The sequence below is a fragment of the Ovis canadensis genome, chromosome 24 (assembly GCF_042477335.2).
Source record: "Ovis canadensis isolate MfBH-ARS-UI-01 breed Bighorn chromosome 24, ARS-UI_OviCan_v2, whole genome shotgun sequence".
NCBI lineage: Eukaryota > Metazoa > Chordata > Mammalia > Artiodactyla > Bovidae > Ovis > Ovis canadensis.
In genome coordinates, this window is record NC_091268.1 from 50729340 (window position 1) to 50751874 (window position 22535).

General features: G+C 53.8%; 2 protein-coding genes and 1 long non-coding RNA gene across 6 annotated transcripts; 2 read left to right on the plus strand and 1 right to left on the minus strand.

Moving 5' to 3' along the window:
* The first annotated feature begins 5980 nt into the window (after positions 1 to 5980).
* Positions 5981 to 8371, plus strand: VGF (VGF nerve growth factor inducible). The gene has a single exon (XM_069570408.1). The coding sequence runs from the start codon at positions 5991 to 5993 to the stop codon at positions 7842 to 7844; it is 1854 nt and encodes a 617-aa protein (XP_069426509.1). The 5' UTR covers positions 5981 to 5990; the 3' UTR covers positions 7845 to 8371.
* Positions 8372 to 9254: 883 nt separating this feature from the next.
* On the minus strand, positions 9255 to 15957 carry AP1S1 (adaptor related protein complex 1 subunit sigma 1). 2 transcript variants are annotated; one of them, XM_069570409.1, is made up of 5 exons: positions 15824 to 15957; positions 13569 to 13747; positions 12633 to 12741; positions 11259 to 11396; positions 9255 to 10032 (listed from the first exon to the last, which is right to left on the minus strand). In XM_069570409.1, the coding sequence occupies exons 1-5, from the start codon at positions 15824 to 15826 to the stop codon at positions 9985 to 9987; spliced, it is 477 nt and encodes a 158-aa protein (XP_069426510.1). In that variant the 5' UTR covers positions 15827 to 15957; the 3' UTR covers positions 9255 to 9984. The 2 variants fall into 2 exon arrangements, with proteins under 2 accessions (XP_069426510.1, XP_069426511.1); XM_069570410.1 differs by lacking the exon at positions 15824 to 15957 and adding an exon at positions 14087 to 15395.
* LOC138429184 (uncharacterized) lies at positions 14877 to 22535 on the plus strand. 3 transcript variants are annotated; one of them, XR_011252715.1, is made up of 7 exons: positions 15152 to 15694; positions 18229 to 18513; positions 18610 to 18730; positions 19002 to 19093; positions 20726 to 20883; positions 21255 to 21357; positions 22312 to 22535. It is a non-coding gene; the product is annotated as an uncharacterized lncRNA (long non-coding RNA). The 3 variants fall into 3 exon arrangements; XR_011252716.1 differs by lacking the exon at positions 18610 to 18730; XR_011252714.1 differs by lacking the exons at positions 18610 to 18730; positions 19002 to 19093 and having other exon boundaries at positions 14877 to 15694.

Here is a 22535-nt window from a genome sequence, read left to right on the forward strand (position 1 = left end):
CCGGCTGTGCTGCCCTGACTTGCTTGGTTGCTTCCTGTGCCTGGTCGAGCTGCCGAGCCTCCCTGCCACTTCAACCATGGCTGTGTTGCAATAAAACGGGCCCCTTAGCCCACCTTCTGTGTCTGTTTCACTTCTTGTCAGTGGGGAGGGCTGAGATGCATTGTCCTCCCCCACTTCCCCAGCAGCCTGTATTAGAGAGGATCTCTAAGCCCTGTGGCAACCGGGCTAATGACTTCCTGGAGGGGAGCTGGGGAGGGCTGCTGGCCGTGGCGCGCCCCCACCCCCACCCCAAGCGGCAGAGAGAAGTGATTGCTCAGAACAGAGGCGGGCAGCGGCGTGGCGCCTGGACCGGCCCCGGGCCTCGCTTTCCCCTGGGCCGGGGGCGGGTGTGTGTGCTGGCCGGCGTGGCGGGGAGGGGTGGCCCACTGCTGTTTCAAATTCTTGCTCTTCTCGCAAGTTCCCCGTGGCATCCGGAACCAGCCTGCCTCATCCCCACGACTCAGGGGTCTAACACCCAGCTGTCGGCTCTCTCGTGGCCAGTGCGCTCCTCTTCTCCCGGTTCCTGGGTGGGCACCGCACCGGAGGGGCAAGAGGTGGAGGGAGCCTGGGCGCCGCCCCGCGGGAGCCGAGCTCCGGGGCGGCGGGGACTGCGATCCCAAAAAGTACCACGCGGGGGCGCCAGGACCTGCGCGGACGCGGGCGAGGCAGCGAGTGCAAGGTGGTTTCCGTCCGTGTGAGTGTGTCCATGGGCGTCTTTGTGTGTCTGTGTTTCTGTACATGTGTGTACGAGTCACGGGGTGTCTGGGTGGGATGTATTCGGGGCTACATGCCTGGCGTACCCCAGAACCAGGCACTTCAAGTGGCTTCTTGATAAGGAGGGTTCTTGATAGGTTACCATGTATGTGTGCATGGGGAGGTGAGGGACTCTGTATTGTTGCGTGTGCAAGGCATAGCCTGTGAGTCTTGGGTTTTTGAAGTTATATCCCTTTAGGGCTTTTACCTCCTCCCATCATCCCGTGTAAAAGAAATCGAGGGCTCTCAACCTGAACCTCCCTTCCACTGTCTTGGTTACATCTTCACCATGTGTCTGGGTGACTCTGCTAGACTAGGTGTGACATCGTGTTTGTGTAAGAGGGTGTGTCTCAGGATATCAGTGTAACTGTGAATGATAGTGGTGTGTGTGGCAAGTGGATGTTGGAGAAGTCTGGCTCAGGATTATGGAAATGCAGTCTCCTTTCTCTTGTTAGTTTGTGGACACCATCTTCATGGTGTGATGGGGGGGTGTATGTGTGTGTTTTCCTTTCTCAGTCTTTCCAGTAGCTGTCTCTCTTTGTGTCTCTCCTCATCTCTGTCTCTTTTCCTCTCTCTCTTTTCCTGTCTTGGTGACTCATCTCTGCGGCTTTGCCCTCCTCCGTCTTGCTGGGTCTCCCCTCCCCCACCTAGGAGTGGGTGGGGGTATGAGGTAATAGGACCCTGGGATTAAAAATCAGGGTGAGGACCCCCTTTCTATTATTCATCCTTCCCAGACCCACCAGTAGCCCCTAGCCCTCTTTCAGTCCCCTTCCCAGGACTCCAAACCCTCCTGAACTGTGGTGGGCAGGGGATAGGCAATGGTGCATTCTAATGGGGTCATTTCCAGGGGGTTCTTAAGCACCTTCTTTCAATTCAAAGTGAAGACCCCAGCCTCCCTCATAAAGTGCCCCTCCCTGCAAGTCCCCCCCCCCATCGCTGACGCATTAAAGGCTGCAGAGGTGAGTCACCGGTTGGGGGGAAGGGAAGAAGAGAGGGGAGTGAGCTGCAAGGTGGGGAGGAGAACCCAACCCCCTACCCTCTTCTTTCCCAAACCTTCTCAGGGAAAAGACCCAGTGCTCTGTCCCTCTTCCTTGGTTTTCCAAACCTTCAGCTTGGATCTCTACTTGGTTGGACCCCATCTTCTCTTAGCACCCTCCTGGAGAGTATGAGAGATTCAGAAACAAAGACATAGAGATGGATTTGTACAAGTATCTCAGAGCAAACAGGCATCTCCTCCTACTCCCCGTCTCAGCTTTGCCTTTTCCAGCTCTGTCTCATTGCTCCTTCTTTCCTGCCATCTCCCTCCTCTCTCCAATTCCAGGAACCTGTCCCTAGTCCAGCTCTTTTCCAGAAGCCCCTAGAGACAGTAGGATGTGAAAGGCACAGCACATCTTTGAGAGGTGGGGTGTGTGTGAATGAACTGACCCCAGGCAGGGAACTGGGATGGAGAGAGGCACAATCAGACCCGGAGATTCAGAGCCCATGCAGACGTATTCTAGATGGTGGAATCACCAAGACTGCTGCCTTGCCTTCTACCTCACTGTCCCCTCCCCCATGCCATAATGACTGAGACTCTTGGGATATCGATTTCTGAGAAGCTCCCCTGGACTTCTGGGCTGAGTGGAGGAAGAAAGGGTTGGAGAAGAATGAAGGAAGGAGGGAATACGCTTTAAAAAAGGGGGGGGGAAGCTTGAACTTGGGGGCTGCAGAAGAGCGGCCAAGACACTGAGACTTTCCTGCACAGAAATTTAGAGATGAAGGTAAATGTGGGGGAGAGGTGGGAAAGATCAAAGGCATGCAGAAGTCACATAACAACATATATGAATAAGCACGGAAGGGTCCAGAGAAATGCACAAAGACACAGAGGTACACACACATTGTTGACGCACCAAGCCAGATGATGCTTTTCAGACACAAGCAGATGCCCAGAGTGGATTCACTCAGACCCCCAACCGCACAGGTATACAGGCGCTCAGTGGATCAGGGCCCACAGACACTAATAGCTACACACAGACACCTGGAAACAGGCGAAAACACAGCCCCACAGGTTGAAAGAGAAAATTCACGTATTTAAATTGGAACGCTCCCATGCCTATCCACTCTCTATCTGGTTAAATACATAACTGGCCTCCCCATTCCCTTTCCTTCCACCCCTGTTTCATTAATCTCTATACACACAAACCCAATGCGAACATATGTACGTGCACATACACAAGCCCGTGGGAACCCAGTTTCTCTAGATGCCTGTCTCCCTCATCTCATACTTGGTCTCTTAGCCCCATCAGCCTCTCGCTCTGTCCCCCTTGCCTCCCTCCCTCTTTCCTTCTCTCTTGGATGGCTTCCCCTCCCCCCACCAGATGTCTGAGCCATCTCTCTCTGATTCATCCTCCTCAGGAAGGTAACGTGACCCCCCCCCTCCCCATTCCACTGCTCTCAGTAACCAGGCAGGGAGAATAAAGGGGAGGTGGGATGAAGAGGAAGAGGAATGAGGGGAACCCATAGGGGTAGGGGGAGGCCCTAGATAGTTAGGGGGGAGGGGATGAAGCCCAGTCTCAGGTCTGCTGCCCCCTTCTCTCCCTCCCTTCTTTGGCATCTTCACAATCACCTTGGTTCTCCTTTTTTTTTTTTTTTCTTTAGCCTGATCCTTCTACCTGTTCCAGATGCCTGCCTCCCTGCCTCCCTCTCCTGCCCCCATCTCTTCTCTTTCCTCTGTCTCTACTCCTCCCCACCTTTTTCCCCGCAGAGCTGATGGGCTTTCTTCTGGGAAAGTGGAGCCAGTGATGGACCTGAGAAGCCACTGCTGGCTATAGAGGGAAAGCACGTGAGTGTGTGTGTGTGTGTGCGTGTGAGAGAGAGAGAGAGAGAGAGAGAGGAGAGGATGAGGGTCAATACTAGGAAGATGAGGAAGGGGGTGAGGACTGGCTCTGAAAGAGTCTCTGAGCTCCTGGCAGGCAGCCCCAATCCTGGTTTCCAGAGTCTTAGGGCGAGGGTGCCCTGTATGTGCCCACGGGCAGCCCTGTGTCCGCAGTTCTTGTGTGTCTGGCATGTGTCGTTCCACTCCCCGCCCTCCCTGCCCACACCCCCGCACAGCTCTCTGCCTGCACCGCAGCCCCCCTCCAGCTCCCTCCCTCCCCTTCATTCCTGCAGTGGCTGCTCCCCTCGCCTTCCTCCCCTCTCCCTGCCCCCTCCTCATTTCCGTCCCCCCCACCCGCACCCCCGCCTGTGGCTGGTCTCCCTTCACTGGACCCGGCTCGCTGATGGATTCTCTTTGCGCAATCTGTGCGTCATCTCCCCCCACCGTCCCCCCCCCCCCCCCGCGCCCGGAACCTCTAACTATCCAAGCCCCCAGCCCCAACCCCTCTGACAGGAGATTCGGACGAGGGGTCTGGTGGCAGAGAAGGGTGATCTCTGACGTTGCTTTTGAACCCCCCCTCCACCCCCCACCCGCATCGCGTTCAAATCTTCCCTTTAAGCAAAGAAGAGAGATTGAACTGAGTCACCCCCGCAACCTGCACAACCCCCTCCCCACCAGGTCTGCTCTCGTCCTCCAAACGTCCTTTGGGGGGTAGCAGCAGGAGGGGAAGAAGCAGGAAGGTGGTGAGGAGAGGTGGTCTGAAAAAGGGCACAGCGGGGGCGCCAATGTATTCTACAGAGTCAACTGGACAGAAAGACAGACACACCTTTTTCTCCAGACACGCACCGACCACGGACAGACACGACACAGAGGCACACATATCCTCAGTCTTTCCCCTGTCTCTTCCAACTCGGATCCTTTCCATCCAGATCACTCAAACCGCAAGATCCACCCATGTGCCCCAGCCCAGGGCACGCACCCCGCACCGCAGATCCGTGGACAGCGCCCGCAGGCGCGCAGAACCATCCCTCCTCTCAGGTTCACGCCGTCCTTGGGCGTGTTTCCCATGGACCCTGCAGTCAGGAGACGGGGAGTCTGGCTCCCTCCTCAGTTTTGGAGTCTTATCTTCCCCCTTCCCAGTATGGATCTCCTACTGGGGCCCAGTCAGACTCTGGGAATGCCCCCACCCTATTCCACTCGCCGGGTTCCCGCCGCTGCAGGTTGCTCTGTAACCCACTCTCCCGCCTTGCAGCGGCTCTGCATTCACCCTTCCATTCATCCTTCCATTCATTCATTCATCCTTTTCTCCTCGTCCCTCCTTCATTCATTCATAGCCCCCTACCCCGCCCGCCTCAGCATTTCATTCATTCATTCCTTCATTCATTCATTTCCCCTGTGCTAGGCTAGCGCACGCCCCTCCAACCGAGGCCCGCAGCGCGCAGGCGCGGGCCGGGAGAGGCACGTATCCTCCAATCGTTGGGCGTCCTCCCGCCTCTAGGCGCCCGCCCGCTTCCCCATGAATGAACATTGACGTCAATGGGGCGGGGCGATTCCCACGTGACTTCGCGGGCTCCTCTTTATAAGGCGGTGGCGGCGCGGGCGCTGTCCAGCGTGCTGAAGCCTGAGCGAGCGAGTCTCCCGGAGCCGCGCGGACCCAGCTGAGCCCAGCGCACTGGACGCCAGACCTCGACCATCTCTCGTACCCTAGCCACCGCTCGGAGCCGAGGCGGACTCATCCCGATCTTCCCCTGTCCCCACCCCGCCCCGACCCTCTTCTCCACCTCCCGCGTCGTGGCACCAGCTGGTAAATACTCTGCTGTCCGTCCCTCAAACCCTCGGCAGTCCTTGGGCGTGAGGGGAGGGTTCTCTCTCCCCACAGATGGGAGTGTTGAAAACACAGCGGGGAGCCCCCGGGAAGGGTCCCTGTAAATGGGGGAGTCGCCGCTTTTCTCTTGCTGCTGAAGTCGCCCACGCACCATCCGGGGAGTCCTGCGGGGAGGGAGCAGATTTTTTTCCCCCTGCATCCTTGCTGCTTAGTATGTGGGCGCTGGCAGTGAGATGGCTCAGGGAAGGGGGCGAGGAGGCACTGGGGAAGCAAGGATTGCAGACGTTTCCCCATTTACACGATTCCAGAGATCGGCACAACATCGTCCTCCTTTGCTCCTAAACGTCCCTTTTCTGGGTAAGGTTAGGGAGACAAGGGAAGCCCCGGATTTCCTGATTAAATATGGGGGAAGGGGATATAAAATCAGAAAGCGGAAAAATTCTTACAGAAACCCTCTCTTTCTTTGGTCCCTTCTCCGCCCCCCCCCGCCCCCCCACAGTCTCCGGCAGTCCTTCGGTCATGAAATCGCTCAGGTTGCCGGCTACTGTCCTCTTCTGCCTGCTCCTACTGATCAAGGGGTTGGGAGCAGCGCCCCCCGGGCACCCTGAGGCTCAGCCACCTCCTCCCAGCTCTGAGCATAAAGAGCCGGTAGCTGGGGACGCAGTGCTCGGGCCGAAGGATGTTAGCGCCCCAGAGGTCCGAGCCGCTCGAAATTCTGAGCCGCAGGACGAGGGAGAGCTTTTCCAGGGCGTGGATCCCCGGGCGCTGGCCGCGGTGCTGCTGCAGGCACTCGACCGCCCGGCCTCGCCCCCGGCGCCCGGAGGCTCCCAGCAGCGGCCAGAGGAAGAAACAGCAGAATCTCTGCTGACCGAGACCGTGCGCAGCCAGACCCACAGTCTCCCAGCGCCAGAGACCCAGGCGCCCGCGGCCCCTCCTCGCCCTCAGACTCAGGAGAATGGTGCCGAAGCGGCCGATCCCTCGGAGGAGCTCGAGGCGCTAGCTTCCCTGCTTCAGGAGCTGAGAGATTTCAGTCCTAGCAGCGCCAAACGCCAGCAAGAGACGGCAGCAGCAGAGACGGAAACCCGCACGCACACGCTGACCCGAGTCAACCTGGAGAGCCCCGGGCCGGAGCGCGTGTGGCGCGCTTCCTGGGGAGAGTTCCAGGCGCGCGTCCCGGAGCGCGCGCCCCTGCCGCCCCCTGCTCCCCCGCAATTCCAGGCGCGTGTGCCAGAGAGCGGACCCCTTCCCGAAGCCCATCAGTTCGGGGAAGGAGGGTCCTCCCCCAAAACACACCTAGGTGAGGCATTGGCACCCTTGTCCAAGGCGTACCAAGGCCTGGCCGCTCCCTTTCCCAAGGCGCGCCGGCCGGAGACCTCTCTCCTGGGCGGCACTGAGGCGGGGGAGCGCCTTCTACAGCAAGGGCTGGCGCAGGTAGAAGCCGGGCGGCGGCAGGCGGAGGCCACCCGGCAGGCGGCGGCGCAGGAAGAGCGGCTGGCCGACCTCGCCTCTGACCTGCTGCTCCAGTATTTGCTGCAGGGCGGGGCTCGGCAGCGCGGCCTAGGGGGTCGGGGGCTGCAAGAGGAGGAGGGGGGCGGGCGAGAGACAGCGAGGCAGCAAGAGGAGGCGGAGCAGGAGAGACGCGGCGGGGAGGAGAGGGTGGGGGAGGAGGACGAGGAGGCGGCGGAGGCGGAGGCGGAGGCGGAGGAGGCGGAGAGGGCGCGACAGAACGCGCTCCTGTTCGCCGAGGAGGAGGACGGCGAAGCCGGAGCCGAAGACAAGCGCTCCCAGGAGGAGACGCCCGGCCATCGGCGAAAGGAGGCCGAGGGGGCAGAGGAGGGCGGGGCGGAGGACGAGGACGACGACGAAGAGATGGACCCGCAGACGATCGATAGCCTCATTGAGCTGTCCACCAAACTCCACCTGCCCGCGGACGATGTGGTCAGCATCATCGAGGAGGTGGAAGAGAAGCGGAAGCGGAAGAAGAACGCCCCTCCCGAGCCTGTGCCGCCCCCCAGGGCCGCTCCGGCCCCTACTCACGCCCGCTCCCCGCAGCCCCCGCCCCCCGCCCCCGCCCGGGAAGAGCTGCCCGACTGGAACGAGGTGCTTCCGCCGTGGGATCGGGAGGAGGACGAGGTGTTTTCCCCGGGGCCCTACCACCCTTTCCCCAACTACATCCGGCCGCGGACGCTGCAGCCGCCAGCCGCCTCGCGCCGCCGCCACTACCACCACGCCCTGTCGCTTTCGCGCCACTATCCCGACCGGGAGGCCCAGGCGCGGCGTGCGCAGGAGGAGGCGGAGGCCGAGGAGCGCCGGCTGCAGGAGCAGGAGGAGCTGGAGAATTACATCGAGCACGTGCTGCTCCGGCGCCCGTGACGCGCCCCGGCCCCCGCCCCGCCCCCGCGCGCCCGCCTCCGTGTCGCTCCTTTACCCCTCGGTGTTTGCATGCGCCCGGCCCCGCCCTCGGCCGCCACTCAGCCCCGCCCCTGCCCCCCCTCCGCCCGCGGGCCGCCCCGCCCCCGCGCTGCGCCCAGACCCGTCAAGACGTCTTCGCTGGTGGGAAGCCCAAAATCCTCAAACTCACTCGCGGGGATCTCGGGGCCAGCACAGGCGGGCGGGTAGTTTGTGCGAGTTCCCTGCCCCCCCCCGCCCCCCCCCGACTCCTCATGAGGGACCCAGTCCCCACCTAGTCCCTCTCGCGGGATGTCCCGATCTGAAACCGGAAAAAGCATTTCCAGTTAACTGTGTGAAACGTCTTGTCTCCCGCCCTTTGGGCCTCCCAAGAGCCACTCTGCCCTCTCTGGATCGCTGTGAATTTACCCCTTCTTTCCCTGCTCTGTTGTAAATACCCCTCACGGAGGAAATAGTTTTGCTAAGAAATAAAAGTGACTATTTTATTAGGACTTTGTTCTCGGTTATTCACCCGTCCCCTTGGGCCTATGTGGTCCTTCCCAAGGGGCGGTGAGGGAAGCGCCTGCCACCTCCTGCTCAAAAGCGAGGGTTGAGTGATAGAACCTCTTTCAACCGAATTTGAGGGGCGGCGGTAGAATGGGTTCACATCCTTTAGAAAGCGATAAGTTCCACTACCAGCTTGACCGTTAGTCACAAGACCCCACGTCCTGGGCAGAGATGCAGAGTGAATAAGGAACCGCAGCTCTGGGCCACCTAGTTGAGATCTTTGAACCATCTCAGGGCCACCTAGGCAGTATGGGTGGCTCCCCACCGCCCCTGCTCCACCTTACCCACCCACCTTCCTTAACTGCTCCCTAAATTCCCTGGTCCTACCTACTTCACATGATCAACACTTCCTATGGGGAGGTATTGGCAGCTAAAAAAACATCCTGGTTTTAGCCGCTTGTCAAACCTTTTCTAAGCATATACATGCATCCTCAGCCATGTGCGATTCTTTGGCAAAACTGTGGACTGTAGCCCGCCAGGATCCTCTGTTCATGGTGTTTCCCAGGCAAGAATACTGGAGTGGGGAGCCATTCCCTTCTCCAGGGGATCTTCCTGACTTAGGGATTGAACCTGAGTCTCCTGCATTGGCAGGCGGATTCTTCACCACTGAGCCAGCAGGGAAGCCCTGCACAGGACACACTTATCCTAAAAAGGCATTATTCATTATTATAAGAAATTGAACTGGGTGTCCTCTTTTTTTTTTTTTTCCCCCTAAATCTGGCAATCCTAGTTCCAGGGAAGAGTGGAATGGAATGGGCAGGGTTCTGTTTCTGTCCTCACTGATTCCAGCAGCCCTGCCTTCCTTCACAGAGCCTAAGCAAGCCAAAGTCCAGAAATGCTTTTCCTTTTATTTCAGAGAAAGAAAAAGAATCAGACACTTTCCCCACCCCACCCCCTTAGCTCCTGTCTCACCCAGAATTTAAAGAGTGAAGGAGGGACAGGGCCCAGTCTCCTGTAAAGCCTGCCCTCCCCCCAGCCCTCCCTTCCCTCGAAGTAGCAAGGTTAGAAAAAAATTAACTATGCTGTTCCTCCCCGGGCACTGGACAGAGGCCCCACTGCAGCCAAGAAGGAAGGGGAGGGGCAGATGAGGGAAAAGGACTTCCCTCTGGAGACACAGAAGTCCCCCTCCCAGGCAGAGAGGCCGCCCCCGGCTGGCTGCGGGGAGGGCTGGAGGTAGGTTATGGGGCAGGGAGAAGAGAAGAGCCCTGAAAACCTTTTCCCTTTAACCTGACATATTTATATATTTACAGTTATAAGGATGGGGGGAAGTTTGGGGTGACACTGGTTCTTCAAAGGCAGGGAATGAAAGCCAAATAGCACCCCCGACTTGGTCACATGTTCCTGCCTCCTAGCTCCTTAAAGCCTTCAGTGAGAAAAGGGGAAACAGGAGGTAGGGGTAGAAGGAGGGAACGCTTGAGGGTCCTGAGCCCACAGCTCACTGCAGAAAAAGGTGAGGCAGCACAGCAGGCGCAGCTGGGTCCCAGCAGGAGGAAAAGGGCCACCAATGCCCCACCTCTCCACCAGATCCCCACATCTCCACTCGGCCCCAGGGCGAGGGCTATGCCAGACCCATCTCCTCCAGCACACTGCGTGGCGACTCATCCTCCTAAGGCAGAGACAGAGGGTGGTGGAGAGACACCAGGAGACGGGGTGAGGTTGAGGGGGGTGGGTGGGCAGCAATCACGAGGGCAGACCGGGGCAGGGGGGCGGACACAGAGACACAGGGGAGAGGGGAGAGAGAAGCCCAAGTAAGCCCAAGGCTGGAACGGCTGGGGACCCTTCAGGGGAGCTGCCCAGCCTCCTGAGGCCTCCTTGTAGAGCCAACTGAGGCAACCAAACCGAGTCCACCACCACCCAGAGAACCCAAAGCCGGGAGCTCGGTGAGCAGGGGGCTCGACCTTATTAGCTGAAGGGAAGGGAGTAAAATGGGGGCTTGGGAGCTGGGAAACCTGCTTTCCCAGGGCTGGAGGTGGCAGATGGTTGGGTGGGACCTTTTTGTTTTTTCCCTCCAGAGTCGAGGGAGGCAGTAAGAAGTTGGCGTCAGGTCCCCGAGGAAAGTGGACCAGACTGCAGAGAGATGAGTCATAAGGGTCTGAGCAGAGCACTAGTAACAGGGTGGGTGTGCGAGTGCCAGGGCACGTGTGTGTGTGTGTCTGTGTGTGTCTGTGTCTGTGTCTGTGTGTGTCTGTGTGAGATGGGGGACTAGACCAGTGAGGTAGCAAGTCAGATTCTACCCTTTCTCCGGCTGCACGGATGAGCACCCCCTCTCCCCCTCCTCAGAGCCGGCTCAGGCCGGCTTGCTCATCACTGCAGGTTCCGGTGACTCATCTCCTTGCACCAAGGCTCAGCAGCGGCACAGCAGAGAGGGGGCAGGCAGCAACGGGGTGAGGGCGGGGGTGTCGGACAGAAGGGAGGACCAACAACCAGGTGCCCTCCACCCAAACCCTGAAATCCCCAGGGCAAAACTCTGCTTCTCAGCAGCAGAGGCTTTGGGTATGTGTGTGTGTTTTTAAAAAAGGGAAGACACCAGGGAAGAAAAAGAATGACCTATTGTGTGCCCCTTCTCCAATTCTCCGGGCAACCCTAAACACCAAGAGAAGCATGGGACGAAAGCGGGCTGTCTGGCCCCCAACTACCTCCTACCCTGAGCAGTCAGGGCTTGAGGCCCAGCTGGCCAACCTGGCAGCGTGGGGGCCAAACGCCACAGGGAAGGGGGCCGTTTCGGTAGCGGCGGGAAGAGGGCAGCTGGGGTCCACAGGTGAAGGGTCCAGGGTAGGGAGGGTGCCCTCGGCCACGGTCCTCTTCCTCCTCCTCACTGTCCCGGACCCGTACCTCCTGCAGTAGGTCCGCCTGCTCGATGGCCTTCAGCACACTCTTCTTGGAAGTGTCCTGGACGTCTCCCCCCATCAGAAACTCATCCAAGATGAAGTAGGCCTTCTCAAAGTTGAAGATGATGTCCAGCTCGCAAACCTGGGGGGCGGGGGAGGAGGCAGAGGTGAGGGTCAAGGTGCGTTCTCCCCCCTTGCCTGCGCCCCAGCCTCCCCAGCTCTTTCCCCACCTTGGCTCCGTGGCCTTCATGACCACTCTCCACCTTGGGTTCTTGCCCCAGGTCTATGTCCTCCTGACCCCTAGGCTTTCATCCTGGGTTCAGCTTTTCCTTCTCCTTTTCTCTTCCTCTGTGATCATGAGATATTAGTTGCTCAAGTCTACCCTTGACCCTGACTCTTGTTGCCTTCTCCCCTAAATCTATGACACAAATCCTACCAGAGGTTGGGTCGGCCTCCCCACCCATCCCCACCCCACTCCCTGCACCCCAAGGTGCTGTGACACGGCAGGGAAGGAGACTCTGGATCACAGAGTAAACGGCTTCAATTCTAGGCCACACTCTGACACTAACCAGCTAACTCTTGTTTTAGTCGCTAAGTCGTGTCCGACTCTTTTGTGACCTCATATACTGCAGCCTGCCAGGCTCCTCTGTCCATGCAACTTCCCAGGCAAGAATACTGGAGTGGGTTGCCATTTCTTTCTCCAGGGGATCTTTCCAACCCAGAGAACGAACCCACGTCTATTGCACTGGCAGGCGGATTCTTTATCACCAAGCCAGGAAAGCCTGGAAGGAAACCAGCTAACTCGACATGCCATTTAACTTCTCTTGAGTCCGTTTTCTCTTCCAAAAATGGAGACACCAACACCTACTCATGGAATGAGAAGCAAACAGGAGAACCTGAAAGCTCTTTGTAAACTGTTAAGTGAAACACAAGTTATGGTTATTACTATTCCCCATCTAAGATATGAGCTCACTGCCAGTGCCCAGGCTGTAGCCCAGATCAGTTCATTCAGAATCTCTGGGGGTGATTCCCAGGCATCGCTATTGTTTAAAAAAAACTATCCAGAAGTCTCCAAAGCAAAGTCAAGGTTAGGAACCACTGATACTATCTGAACATGACCTCTGTCTTTGTGTGGGAAGTTTGAGCTGAGCTCTAGATGGATTGATTAAGTGGCAGATTCTGGTTCCCACCCTTCTCCCATGGGGGCCTGATTAAGACGCATGGCTAATAGGCTTAAGGCTTAAAGAGGGAGATTAATTACTGTTCTCACTGTTCCAACTTCCCCTTTCCTGAGTCAGAACAGAGACTGGAAGGGTCCGAGTCTGGTAGAAAAAGAGGATTGCTGAGCGCGGAAACTGGGGTGGGTGGAGAGACTTACGCTGCCAAAGTATTTGTCCAGGAGCTCCACGTATCGGTGGATCAGCTCCAGCGTGATGAGCTCATTGTCTTGGCCCTCGATGGCACAGCAGAAGTAGAGGCTGGCGTATCTGAGGACGGGGACACCGGAGGGATGGATGGCTGGGTGTGCTGCCGGGGCTGCTTCGGGACCCAGGCATTCTGTGCCCCAACCTCCCATTTCCCCCATTCCTGATCTGTGTCCTTACTGGACACAGGCGGGGTGGCTCCAGGGTAAGAAAACGTCACTCACTGTGTCTCTTAGTGCCTCTCATAAACACAGGCAAAGAAACAAGCTCTTTCCCTCTGACCCATTCAGTTTGACTCAGCAAAAACCTGAGCCAACAAATTCACCTGCTCAGAGGAGGAACCACAAAGGGTTTGTGTGTCTGGGGGTGTGTGTATTGGGAAAGTGGCCCAGGGTCTACAACTGTTCAGTGAGGCTGCAATGGATGTGTGCAATCAGTAAGATCGGGCCTTTGGGACAGAGGTAGGTGCGTGAAGTAGGTACCAGGCTTGAGCAAAACCAAGAAGGAACAAGTCTCTCTTCAAGGTGAATTTGGAAAGTAAAGGCTGGCTGGAGTTCATCACTGCCTTCCAGATGTCCTTAGCTCTCAGCTCTCCCAGACCTAGTTAGTTAGTGTTAGCCACTCTTTGGACTGTAGCTTGCCAGGCTCCTCTTTCCATGGGATTCTCCAGGAAAGAATACTGGGGCGGATAAGTATTCCCTTCTCCCGCGGATCTCCCCAACCTAGGGATAGAACCCAGGTCTCCTGCATTGCAGGCAGATTCTTTACCGTCTGAGCCACCAGGAAACCTCTGCCAGACTAAGGGACTGCCTATTTCCCAGCCAGGTGAACCCATTCCAGACCCCAATCAGGCAGGATCCAGGCAGGTCTGAAAGTAGGTGAGGAGTCACCTCTTGTAGACAACTTTGAGGTCCCTCCACTCCAGGAAGCTGCACATCTTGGGCTTGCGAGCCAGAACCACCTGCATAAGCTCCCGAACCATCTTCTTCCGCTCCTTGTCTGAGGTGGCCAGGTACCATTTTTGCAGCCGCAGCTTCCCCTGCCGGCTGAACAGCAGCATGAATCGCATCTGGGGGTGGGGGGTAGGGAGAGGAAGAAGGAGTCAGAGCCGAGGTTTAGAGCTTTGATTCTCTGAGCTTGTTTCCTCCAAAACCACACAGTCCCAAACTCCTCCCATTCAACTCTTTTCTCCTCACAGACCCTACTTTCTTCAAAACATCAGCCCTTCTGGTCAACTGGGTATTTCCATTAGCAAGCACCTTCCTTGGAGGGGGCGTCAGCGCTTCTGAGTCTGTCCTGTGGGTTCGAATCCTGGCTCTACTAGTTGAGAAATTTGCCCTGGGCGTTACTTCATTTCTCTGGGCTTCAGTTCCCCTGTGTGTCAGGTGGAAATAATAAAAGTACCTACCTTACAGAGCTGTTAGGTGGAACCCGACATAGGAAATCGCGCCTGGCACGAAGTAAGCACTATAACACCTTGGATGTCATTATTATTATGTCCTGACTTACTGTTTCCTAAACCTGGTTTCCAAAGGTGGGTAAAATGCTAGCACAGTGACGAGCAGCCCCTAAGTTGATGGCAAGGAGAAGTGTGCTTTCTTCCCCGCTTTCTATCCACCACCATCCTAAAATCAGGTATTTTCTTTCCCCAAGAAGCTACTTCGGCCCTCTGCCCCATCCTAGCCATACACCCTAGCCAATGTCCCCAACATACTGCCCTCCATTCCTATGCCCAGCGGTATCCTTTATGTTAGCACATGATACCAAGTGAAGTCGCTCAGTCGTGTCTGACTCTTTGCGACCCTATGGACACCAGGCTCCTCCGTCCACGGGATTTTCTAGGCAAGAGTACTGGAGTGGGTTGCCATTTCCTTCTCCAGGGAATCTTCCCGACCCAGGGATCGAACCCAGGTTTCCTGCATTGTAGACAGACACTTTACCGTCTGAGTTACCAGGGAAGTCCATAACATGACACCAGGACCCCCTAGATTCCACCACCCTCCACTCTACTCAGCCATCCAGGCATATAGCCAGAGGTATTCCTTTTTTCTTCCTTTTAGGGTGCCTCCCTAGCATGCCCACACCTCCCCAGATATCAGGTGATCAATTTCCCTTTCAGTTCTTCAGTTTGGACCCAGCCATTCTGGGCGGCTCGCCTAGGGAATGTTCCTGGAACAAGCACAAGGAGGTGGAGCGGGGAGACGTGCAGAGCTCTCACTCTCACTACCCCGTGCACCCCCAGTTTCCCATTTCCAGGGGGGTAGGGGCTCCAGGCCACATCCTGGAGTGATCTCCCTCCCCTTGTAGCTCGTCTCTCCGTGTATGCCACCAGGGCTGGAGTCCTGGGTGTGTGGAACACTACTAGTCTAGACGGCTACAGATCGGAATTCAAGAGAACTGTATTTTCTGCTATCGGGGAAAGGGAAGCGCTGCTAGCGTGGCCGGAGGGCAAAAGAGTGGTGCAAGGGAGCCTAGGATGGGAGGGTGGGCCAGGGAGCAGGAAGACGGAAGGCCTGCGTTCCGGAAAGAGGATAGGGTAGAGGGGCGGAGAGCCAAGAGCCCCGGAGCCGGGAAGCCAAAGCCTGGGTCCCAGAGAGCAAAACTCGAGCCCACCTGGCTTCCCCCACCTCATCCCCGCCTCCAGGTGGGCAGGACGACAAACCGAGGCAGGACGTCTATTCCTCGCACCCCGAACGATCCCCTCCCACACACCGCCCTCCCCGCCTGCCGCCGCTCCACTCTGGGCTGCACGTGGACGGAGGGTCTCGGAGACAGGCGACCCCTGCCGCCTCCGTCAGCCAGCAGGCCCCAGACCCCCGTTCCTCGCGCGAGTTCCCTGCGGCAGTGATCCGGACCCCTGAGATCGCGACCCGTGCGCTCCCCCTGGCTCCGGACGGTCCCGCCGCCCCCTAGTCACCTCCCTCTGGCCCTACAAATGCGCCCACTCCCCGCCGCTTCTCCCGAAAGCGATTTCCAGCTGCTCTTCCTTCCGAGGCCGGCTCGCCCACCCGCCCAGGTAAGTGAGGGCCTCTGAGAACTGGAGGAGGGAAAAGAGCGGCTCACACAGAGGGCAGCCCCCAAGGACCCCTGCAGGTGCAGCCCACGCCCCTCGGTCCCCCCTCCCCTCCCTCTTCGCAGAGCCTACCATCCTGCAGCCTCCGGCCCTGCGCGTCCCTCTTCGGCCACCGTAGGCGCCAGCTCCACTCCCTTTCTTACCCTTTCGCCTCCTTCCCTCCCTCTCGCTTGAAGCCCCGCCCCGTCCGCCAGGGTGCCGGGAACCAATACGCTGCGTACTGCGCAGGCGCCGACGCTGCGAGGCGCGCGGGCGGGGCCGGAGGCGGAGAAGCGGTGGCCATGGCAACCAGGTCTTTGACTTCAGCTTTGAGTAGCCCTGTCGTCATGGTAACGAGGCTGTCTTGTGGACTGGTTAGAAGATGGGGGAGGAGGACAATGAGGTCTTCGCGCTTTGGAACCTAGGGGGAAAAAGGCGGGAAAAGGGGTGAGAGGTGGATAAGATGACCCCTGGAGTTTGTGAGGAAGTAGGGTAATTTAATGGAAGGGGTGTGGGCGATTGAGAGGGAGCAGGGTGGAAGCCATCTGTAGAGGAGGAATGACGAGGAAGGCAAAGACAAAGAGTGGTGGTGGGGCAGGTATGAGAAAAGTATGGAGCTCAAAACAGATATCTACTGAGAACCTGCTGGACGCAACAACACTCAAAGTAAGAGAAGGGTGTAGGTAATGAGGCAGACAAGAAATAAGGGAAGAGGAGAAGCTGATAGAAAAGTGAGGTAAGGAAGAGGAGAAACATGATCAAGGGGAAAGAAAGAGGAAGAAATAAAGAAAATCTTGAAAAGTTAGCATGGGTCAAAGCTAAAAAGGGACGGTGTGACCCAGACACGAATGTAAATATGAGACGGAGGTAAATTGCAATACATGTGTTTTGAGAGGGATTTGCAAGTGTGAGTGTGTGTGTCCACATGCCAAAGCACTTTGCATATAAATGGATGAGAGGAAATCTTAAATTTTGTCATGCCAAAAGCTTAATGGTATATTTCTAGACATTTGTTGGTAACTAATGATGCTATTATTTTTGAGTAGCACTTGAAGCAATTATTGGTAAGGCCTTACCTGTCTCTGCTTTGTATTCTTTTCTTCTTACTCTTTTATGGAGGTCATATGCTTTAATTGCAAGAGGGTGGGCTTAATTCACCTGCAATGCAATCTGGTCTCTGACCCTTACCTGATGTGCAGTCTCGGGTGGGTCTTTTAAACCTCCATTTCCTCATTTAAAAAATGAAGATAGTAATACCAACCTTGCAGGTCTGATTTGAGGCTGGATAGAAAGTATCTGAAACATTGTCAACAGTTGATATTGCAATATCAGTAGTAATTACTGATAACAGTAGTAATTACTACTATTTGCTTTTCCCAACTTCTTTCTTCCAGTACTTTTTCTTCATCCTTTCTTTTTCATGTCCTTTTCTCTGCCTATGTCATAGGCTTGCCGATGGCATAGATGTTGGCTGAACTATCTTGATGTTATTTTTTTAGATCAGAAATAATATCAATAAGGTAAGCTGTTAGAGTTAGAAAGGGTACTTTGTTACAGAGTGAAAAGAAGGAATGAGAGTGTGTAAGAAGGACAGAAGGCAAAATAATAAAATGTGCTCGTGGGGGAGAGGAGAAGATTGTTTATAAAGAAGTAATGAGCAGTGAGGCAAAGAAGAGATCTAGGCAACAGCCCAAAAAAGTGCGGAAGATCCAGAGATGTAAGCTCCTACACTCCTTGAAAAGATGGCATTTTCTAGAATTCCTTATCTCAACATGCTGTGCCTAGCTGCAAAGAAGATAAGATTCATGAGAGAATTGTTAGAAATATGGGTTTTGCTCATGTAGAATCACAGACCTAAGTGGTTTAAACTAGCTAGAAGATGGTGGATTACGTTTCTTCATTGTTAGTGAATGATATACATAGATAATCTATGAGTTAGTGGCTCCAATAAACTTGTATCTGCAGGTAAGTTTGGATTTGATGCAGTGGGAAGTTGGGAGTCATTATGATTGTCTAAGCTGGTGAATAACTTGGTGGAAAACATTTTCAGAAGGTTAATCTTATAGTAATATGGGAACGATTTGAAAGAACAAATGGAAGGCTGCAAGATCATCTGGGACAGGGGTGCCCAGCCTCCAGGATCTAATGCCTGATAACTTAAGGGGGAGCTGATGTAATAATAATTGAAATAAGTGCACAGTAATTGTAATGTGCGTAAATCATCCTGAAACCTCCTCTAGCCATCCATGGAAAATTTATCTTCCATGAAACCAGCCCCTGGTGCCCAAAAGGTTGGGGACCACCAGTCTAGGAGACAGTTTTGGGAATCTAGACACAAAGATGAAATGAAAAGTGAAAATGAAAGTCACTTAGTCATGTCTGACTCTTTGGGACCCCATGGTCTATACAGTCTATGGAATTCTCCAGGCCAGAATACTTTCCCTTCTCCAGGGGATCTTCCCATCCCAGGGTTTGAGCCCAGGTCTCCCACATTGCAGGTGGATTTTTACCAGCTGAGCCTCAAGAGAAGCCCGAGAATACTGGAGTGGGCAGCCTATCCCTTCTCCAGCAGATCTTCCCAACCCAGGAATTGAGAACCGGGGTCTCCTTTACCAACTGAGCAATGAGGGAAGCCCTTGGAGCTGGACAAACTTGAGAGATACCTGTAATGCACCAATCAATTGAAGCTGCGAACTCATCTAAGTAGAAGAGGAAGAAGAATCAAAGATGAGTCTGAAGGATTAGTGAGTGGTGCCTTTTGTATAAATGGAAAAATAGAAGAGGTGAGATTCTCCTTCATAGGTACGATTGGTGTTTGTATTGTTATCTGGCAAAACCCATGCTGTCCCCTCCCTGAGCCTTCCCTCCTCTGGTTGTAGAAGTAGTTCCTGCAGTGGGTGGAAGGGGGGTCCAGATGGCCCCTGAAGCCTTTCATTTCTGAGTCTGTGATCTGTCTCCCTCTTATGATGATGCTCCCTGCAACCATTTTTGGCTCGTTCTGTAAGTAGTCATTGTTCTCTGATGATGTCATTTGGAGTCATCTCTGGGTTTTTTTTTTAACTTCTTCTTTTTTTAACTAAGCAATTGGGACCTTATTGTATGCTGTTCCTAAGAGTCCTGAATACTTTGTGTGGTAGATGTTTGCCGTTCTTTTTCACTTCCCTGCCTCTAAACCCCCTTCCTAGGGTTTGGGAATCCTCACATTATGATGCCCAGGGGAAATAGCACCACCTTGCAGTGTAACATTTGAATTTGCTTTTTGTGCCCACAGCATGAGCCTGTCTGCTGGACTCGGCCAGTCCATCCACCAACCTGGACGTTGATCCAGGAGGGAATGAGGTGGGGATGGGGTAATGAGGACAGGTAAGGGTCCTGAATACTTTGAATTCTGAATTCAAAGTATTGAATTTGAATTCTGAAGGGTCCTGAATACCTCTGAATTCTGGCAGAGGGTCAAAACCTAGGGCGCAGGTGGAGTGGCACCAATGGCAGCGTCCTGTGCACCAATGGCGGCAAGGGGTACCATGTAGGCATCCCATGATTTGTGATTTGGGCCACTGTCTCTAGCATGAGACCTTCTGCTGGTTCTCTGGCCCTCCTGACAATTCCTTGAGCTCCCCAGTTTCCTTTCGTGTCTCGTTTAGCCAGAGTTGGTTTCAATCCCCAGTAACTCAGGACTCTTGATTGGTCAACTTGGTAATCAGGTTATACCGTCTGGTGACCACACATGTGAGTTGGCCCCACCTGTTCAGCTGGTTTGGAAGCGCCTCGTGGGATGGTGTCTTACTCATCTTTTACTTCTTTACAGCACCTCTCACAGTGCTTGTTGATTGACTTCGGTTATGATTGGTGTGCATGGTTTCCTCATCTAGATTTTTTTTTAATTTTAATTTATTCATTTATTGTTGTCTGTGCTGGAGCCTTCTCTAGTTGTGGTACGCATTGCAGTGCCTTCTCGTGTTGCGGCCCTCAGGCTTCCGTAGTTGTGGCTCAGAGACTCTAGGGCTCGTGCTCAGTAATTTCGGTGCGCAGGCTGTTGTCTCGAAGCACATGGGATCTTCCCAGATCAGGGATCTAACCTGAGTCCCCTGCATTGGCAGCTGGTGGACTCTTAGCTACCAGCCCACTAGGGAAGTCCTAGATATTTACATCTTACTTCTCACCCCAAATATGCTAAATTCTAATTTCTAAATAGTAGTACCTATCTAATATCTATTATCTATTATTCCTGCTGGAGGACAGGCTGTCTTCATTGTGTTTTTCTTGTAAAAATAGTTTGACTGCACCAGGTCTTTGTTATGGCAGGCAGTATTTTTAGTTGCGGCAGGTGAGATCTAGTTCTTAACCTGAGGCGGAACCTCGGTTCCACTCCATGCATTAGGAGTATGGAGTCTTAGCCACTGGACCAGCAGGCTTCATTTCCTGTTTCTCCTGTGCTGAGCACAGGGCCTGGCACACAGCAGGTGCCACCATTGGTTGAATAAACGTACTGGATTCCCCCACTGGAAAGTTCCATTGTCATCTCAAGAATGAGTACCTTCCTTCTCCCTTCCCCTGAAACCATCCCATCTCTTGGTTTCCCAGCTACCTTTTTCTCAGTTTGCAGACTCTAAGCCTTGGACATGAAGGGGAACAAAAAGCATGGCTGTTCAAAGGACAAAGATCAGACTGCTTGGTTAGACTAAGAGAATGTGTATGGGAAAAGGGGAATCTACTAGCTAGGTTATCAGAGGAGGGAGTCTGAAAACCACCCTGGTGACTTGAGACTCGAGGCTTCATTCTCAGGTGACTTGAACCTGCCTTGCTATTTATTTTTCTTTGTGATTTTTGTTCACATTATTTTCTGGAATGCTCTGCCATTCCCTCCCAACAGACCCAAATCCCTCTTACTCATCCTATAAGTCTGAACCCCGCAGCCAGTCCTGATGACCCTCGGTGCTCTAGTCTAGACCCCTGTGACTATTTCTACAGTGTTCCTTTCAACCATTTTTGCAGTGACCTCCCAGGTGGCACAGTTGAAAGAAGCTGCCTGCCAATGCAGGAGATGCAAGAGACTCAGCTTCCATCCCTGGATTGGGAAGATCCCCCGGAGTAGGAAATGGCAACTTGCTCCAGTATTCTTGCCTGAAAAATTCCACGGACAGAGGAGCCTGGTGGGTTACAGTCCATGGGGTTGCTAAGAATCAGACACGACTGAGTAACTGAGCGTACAGTACACCCACAACATTTCAGCTTTTTGGTGTCTATTCTCTGTAGAAGCAGGCAGACCTTATTTTATTACGCTTTGTTTTATTGTGCCTCACAGATACTGAGTTGTTTGTTTGTTTTTTAACAGGTTGAAGGTTTATAGCAACCCCACATTGAACAAGCCTATTAACACTATTTTCCCAACAATATTTGCTCACTTCGCATCTCTGTGTCACATTTTCGTAATTCTTGCAATATTTTAAACTTCTAAATTGCTATGATCTTTGTTATGGTGACCTGCGATCGGTGACCTTTGATATTACTGTTGTAACTATAGATGCAGTGGAAAAAGCAAGAGAGCTGGAAGTGGAGCCTGAAGATCTGACTGAATTGCTATAATCTCGAGATAAAACTAATGCATGAAGAGTCTTTTATTCCAGGTGAGCAAAGAAAATAGTTTCTTGAGATAGAATTTACTGCTGGTGCTGTTGCTATGAAGAAGGCTGAAGTGACGAGAAAGTAGTGAGAGTGTTACATAAACTTAGTTGATAAAGCTATGGCAAGGTTAGAGGGCATTGCCTCTCATTTTGAAAGAAGTTCTGCTATAAGTAAAGTGCTGTCAAATGGCATTGCATGCTACGGAGAAATTGTGAAGGGAAGAGTCAATCAATGCAGTTGATCGTTGTTGTCCTATTTTAAGAAATTGTCACAGCCATCACAGCCTTTAGCAACCACCACCCTGGGTAGTTAGCAGCCATCCACATCAAGGCAAAGAGATTAAAATTATGATGGTTAGTATTTCTTAGCAATAAAGTATTTATAAAGTCCATACATGTTTCTTGGAGAAGGCAATGGCACCCCACTCCAGTACTCTTGCCTGGAAAATCCCATGGACGGAGGAGCCTGGTAGGCTGCAGTCCATGGGGTCGCTAAGAGTCGGACACGACTGAGCAACTTCACTTTCACTTTTCACTTTCATGCATTGGAGAAGGAAATGGCAACCCACTCCAGTGTTCTTGCCTGGAGAATCCCAGGGACGGAGAGCCTGGTGGGCTGCTGTCTGTGGGGTCGCACAGAGTCGGACACGACTGAAGTGACTTAGCAGTAGCAGCAGTAGCAGCATACATGTTTCTTATTTATTTATTTTGGGGTAGAATTGGTATGCAACATTATATTAGTTTCAAATGTACGACATAATAATTTGATATTGGCACGCACTACAAAGGACCCCCACAATAAGTCTAGTTACTGCCCTGTCACCATAAAACTGACCCTCTTAAATCTTCTTCCCCTCCAAATTCCTTCCCCTCTCATAAACAGATCATCTATTCTGTGTATCTGTGAGTGTTGTTTTGTTTTCTTTCCTTTAATTCATTCTTGGTTTTGTTTTTTAGATTCCACAAACAAGGAAGCAAAGACTAACAGTGTTCGTCTTTCTCTGACTTACTTTACTTAGCAGAATACCCTCAACTTCCTGCCGTCCATGTTGTCACAGACAGCAAGATGTCCTTTATTATGTAAAGTCCATACATTTTTTTAGACCTAATGTTATTGCACACCTAATAGGCTTCAGCACAGTATAAATATAACTTTTACATGCACTGGGAAATCAGAAAAA